General features: G+C 39.8%; 1 protein-coding gene across 1 annotated transcript in view; it reads left to right on the forward strand.

Annotated features, from left to right (window-relative positions):
- The first annotated feature begins 3,760 nt into the window (after positions 1-3,760).
- Positions 3,761-4,845, forward strand: part of cdkn2a/b (cyclin-dependent kinase inhibitor 2A/B (p15, inhibits CDK4)) — an 8,312-nt gene continuing 7,227 nt past the window's right edge. Inside the window, exon 1 of the mRNA XM_083538962.1 lies at positions 3,761-4,190. Within this exon, the coding sequence (XP_083395088.1) occupies positions 4,050-4,190 (141 nt within the window). The 5' untranslated portion in view covers positions 3,761-4,049. The remainder of the gene's footprint in view (positions 4,191-4,845) is intronic.

The following is a 4,845-nucleotide window of genomic DNA, read 5'->3' on the forward strand; positions in this document are numbered from 1 at the left end:
TGGCCTCTTCATAACCTCATCACCTTTTTACAACCTCACCACAACCTCACTATGACCTTAATACAGCCTCATGACCTCATCATGACTTCATCAGAGCCTCATCACCTTTTCACAATCTCATCATGAGCAGTGTTGTGCTCGTTCCTCAGAAATAGTAACTAGTTACAGTTACTCGTTACTTCACTTAAAAGTCACTCCGTTACTTTGTTGATTATTTACACCATAAAGTAATGCGTGACTGTTAAAAGTAACTTTTTAGTTCCTTTTTTAAAGAATCTTCTTTAATGTTCTCATTAATGCTCTTTTATGTGTTATAATCTACACAAACACAAAACTGACTTAAACACAGAGTCATTTTTAAACACTATTATATTAAAGTCAGAGCAGCACACACTGAATATATCACAAGGATTTCTGACATAAACAACAAAACAAGCTGAATAATAGATTCACAATCAAACACTAAAGTGGCTTCTGCTGTTGTGTTGAGCTCTTAAACATGTTCCTTTCACAGCTGAAGTATGAGAACACAACACCGGGTTAGCGCATAGCTTCTAGCTCCTCAGGCATGGAGGTCCTGGAGGAGCTTCAGCAGATTGGAGTTGCTGTTTATCGCAGTAGATACGAGCTTCGAACCAGAAACACACAGCTTACATTTGACTTAAAAGTTTTTGTCTTTATGCTCAACTAAAGTGTAATAATGATCATATTTCCACTTTGAGAAACTCGTCTTGCTCTCGCCTCGACTCGCCATTACTGCCGCACAGACCTGAATAAACAGAGACACGCCCACAGTGCGTCTTCTTCCTGTTTACAGTGGTTCATCCACCAATCCTACAATGTGTCTCTGCTGTAAGCAGGTCAGACTGTAGTCTACACTTCAGCCCAAATTCATTCATTTAAACAAGTAACGGGTAACGAACCACACGCTAACGGAGTTACTTTATTTAAAAACTAACGCGTTACAGTATTAGTTACTGTCAAAACTAACGCGTTACAGTATTAGTTACTGTCAAAAGTAACGCGTTACAGTAACGCGTTACTGCCCAACACTGATCATGACCTCATCACTACCTCACCACAACTTTATCATGACCTCATCACTACTTTACCACAACATCATGTCTTCTCAATGGCCATCACTTCATCGCAACCTCACCATGACCTCTTCACTGTCCTTAACTCTAAATATTTAAAGCTAAAATAAAGTGTTTAACAGGAAGAATAAATCTTGATGAAGACTGAATTCATTTATTTTATAACTGAACATTTTCTACCAATGAACTTTAGTATTTATTTATTTGTTTGTTTGTATGTTAAAGCCAGGTCATATTTATTTGTTTAATAGATAATATAAGTTTTATATATCTTATAAGATATACATGTAACATCTGTGATACCAGTTCTCTTCTGTCCTGACGTTATAGCAGCTATAAATACTCGTTCTCTCTCTCTCTCTATCTGTTCTTTCTTTCTCACTTTCTTACATTAATTAAACAAACAAAAACTTAGAAACCATAAATCAGTGCGAACTCTTCTGAAAGTGTCACAAAACCTCTGCTTACATCTTCTATTTCTTCTATTTAAACAAGCTGTTACTATGGAAATGATAACGTATCAGGATTAGCACATGATTGTGTTCTCCATGCCCTAATTTGACTTTGTGACCAGGGACATAGCAAAGTGCACTGAGGACAATACTGTAGAAAAAAAGTAATCATGTGCGCTAACCAGAAGCCATGGATGACTGGTGAGTTCCATGCCCTGCTCAGACAGAGAGATGCTGCCTTCAAGTTGGGATTCAAAGAACCTCTCAGGTCAGTAAGGGCTCAGCATTCAAAGTCATCAAGAAAGCAAAATACCAGTATCACAGAAAATGAACAATGCTAATACTATCGACCCCAGACGCATGTGGCAGGACATTCAGCATACCAAAAACAGTGACCCCCATCTCCCTGACATATTAAATTACTACACACGGTTTGCAAATCCATTCCCAACCCTGATGAGCAGGTGCTCTGCCGGGCTACAGCTGATGTGCGGAGGACACTATCTAGAGTCAACCCATGGAAAGCTGCAGGCCCAGATAACATACTAGGGAGAGTGCTCAGGGACTCACACACATCTTTAAAATCTCCCTGAGCCTCGCTGTGGTCCCTGCGAGCTTCAAAAAGACCAGTAGCATCCCGCTGCCGAAGTCTACAGTGAGGTTTCTCAATGCCTCCTACCCAGTAGCACTGACTCTGGTCATGATGAAATGCTTTGAGCATCTGGTCAAGAGACACTTTCATTCCACTCTGCCCACCTCACTGGACCCACTCCAATTTGCGTACCTTTTCAACTGCCTCACCGACAATGCCGCCTCCTTCATCCTGCACTCTGTTCTTTCACACATTACTATTAATACACATCCTGGTGCTTTTCCAGATCCTTTATTATTAACGTGTGCTGTGATTCTGTGATTCCACGGTGAACAGCGAGAGCACTGCAGAACAACGGTACTCACTTTAGTCCCACAACAACAACTACAGCAACGACTAGATTTATACAGAAGCATTTATCAAGACTGTCTTATTAATATTGTATATTATTATAGAAATATTGTGGAGTAAATCTCACACGTGCTGCTTCTGGTTCTGTCTGCATCATTGGCGTCTGTCTGTCCGTCTCCATCATTTTGCAGAACTGTTCATATAAACTCTGGTCCTGAGCACATTGTAGCAGACTGTTGATATAAATTACAGTCCAAATCCATCCTCAAAGTACATGGGTTGCTCAGGAACTTTAGGCTAATAATGTGAAACCATCTTCAGCTGTACACAGCATCATTACTTGAAAACTCCATCCAGGGTCCAATTTTGCAGAAGAAGGTTATCAAGCATCCACTGTCTAATGTCCTTTACACACTCCTCAACATTGTTTAACTGATCTCTCTCATCTGGCTTTGCTGAAATATACAGCTGTGTATCATCAGCATAGCAATGGAAGCGAATCCCATGTTTATGTATAATTTCACCAAGAGGCAGCAGATATAAAGAGAAAAACAGTGGGCCTAAGACAGATCCTTGCAGAACACCAAACTTTACCTCAGAGAGTGTGGAGAACTCACCATTTACAACAACAAACTAATAGCGATCAGTCAGATAAGACCTGAGCCAGGAGAGAGCTGTTCCCTTTATTCCAACAACGTTCTCAAGTCCAGCAAGCAGGAGATGATGATCAATGGTGTGAAAAGCTGCACTGAGGTCAAGCAAAACAAGTAAAGAGACAAAACCCTGATCAGAGGCCAATAACAGTCATTTACCATATAAATATAAATTAACTCATTATTTTTTATTATATTAATACAACCTGTGTGTGTGTGTGTGTGTGTGTAAATAATGTGTTTTTAGATATAAGACTTGAAAATCCCCTGATATTCCCACTTATGGCGCGCGCGCACACACACACACACACACACAAACACAGAACTATGAACACGCACCTCTCAAGGTTTGTTCCTCATGAAGTGTGAGTTTTTCCTTCACCACTGGATCACTGATCAGGGAGAAACTTATAAAGAACTAAAATAGACACTAAACTTCTCCATTCTTTTATACACTTCATGTTCAGCTTCATTATGTGTAAAACCGCTCTGTGATAAAGTTCTTTATTAAAACCGCAACACAAACTAAATTAATTGAATTGGTGAATCTAAGACCCACTGAATGCGCGCGCGCTGTGTGTGTGTGTGTGTGTGTGTGTGTGTGTAAAAGTGTGTTTGTGTTGCGCATGCGCGTTGCGCTACAGCTGATCTGACGTCAGGACGCAAACACAAGACAAGTCTGAACATATATCCCGGGCACGCGCACAGGGAGAGAATATAAAGCGTCTACCGGAGAATTACCAGATTATTCTGCACGCAACACACACACACACTTTTTTAATAATACACACACAGTGTTGCACGATGCGCCGGGTGTAAAGTCGTCTCGCGCACACACACCTGTCTGTACCTCACCTGTCCCTCAGGACGCAGTCCGGCGCTCGCGCGCAGGTAAAACGAAAGAATGCGCGCCGCCGACGCGGACAGATTGGCGGACGAGCTCACGAGCGCGGCGGCGGCCGGAGACACGGCACGCGCTCAACTTCTGCTGCAGAACGGAGCTCAAACCAACCGCAAGAATCGCTACGGGAGAACATCTGTACAGGTAAAACATCTGTCCCACACTCACACGCGCGCTGAAGCAGCGTTACTCTGTACTGGGTTTTATCCGCTTTATTATTTTACATTTTCATATTTTATATAATGATGATTTGATATTCTTAGTGATTTTACGCTTTATTTTCTTTGTGTTTTTTAATAATTTCGGATGAAACTCTTCGCGTCTCTTTAATAAACTTTAGTATGAATGTAAGCGCGCGAGTTTTTGGGGTGTTTTTGGTGAAAGTGTGTGATGTCTGAAACCTACACCCACAAAAACACCGCAATCACACAATCACACAACACAATAAACATCAGAGCTCAAATAAAACAAACCATTTCAGACTTTTGTATTAATATTCGACAAAAAATTAATATTGAATAAATTCATGTTTAATTTGGGGGTAAAATTAATATCCATAAAATAATGAAGAAAATAGAAATATATAAAATAAATCCATTCATATAAAACGTTTATAATTCTATACATTTATATGATATTTGTAACTATTTAAATGTTAAACATAATAAGAACAATGACTGATATTATTACATTAATACAGAGAAATGAAGCTAAAATAATCCACTGTTTTATATCACAAACCTCCTGTGAAGAAAAGAAATCAGTTTTTCAATTATTTATACAAATCATCACAACAATT

The sequence above is a fragment of the Silurus aristotelis genome (assembly GCF_946808225.1).
Source record: "Silurus aristotelis genome assembly, chromosome: 4".
Classification (NCBI taxonomy): Eukaryota; Metazoa; Chordata; class Actinopteri; order Siluriformes; family Siluridae; genus Silurus; species Silurus aristotelis.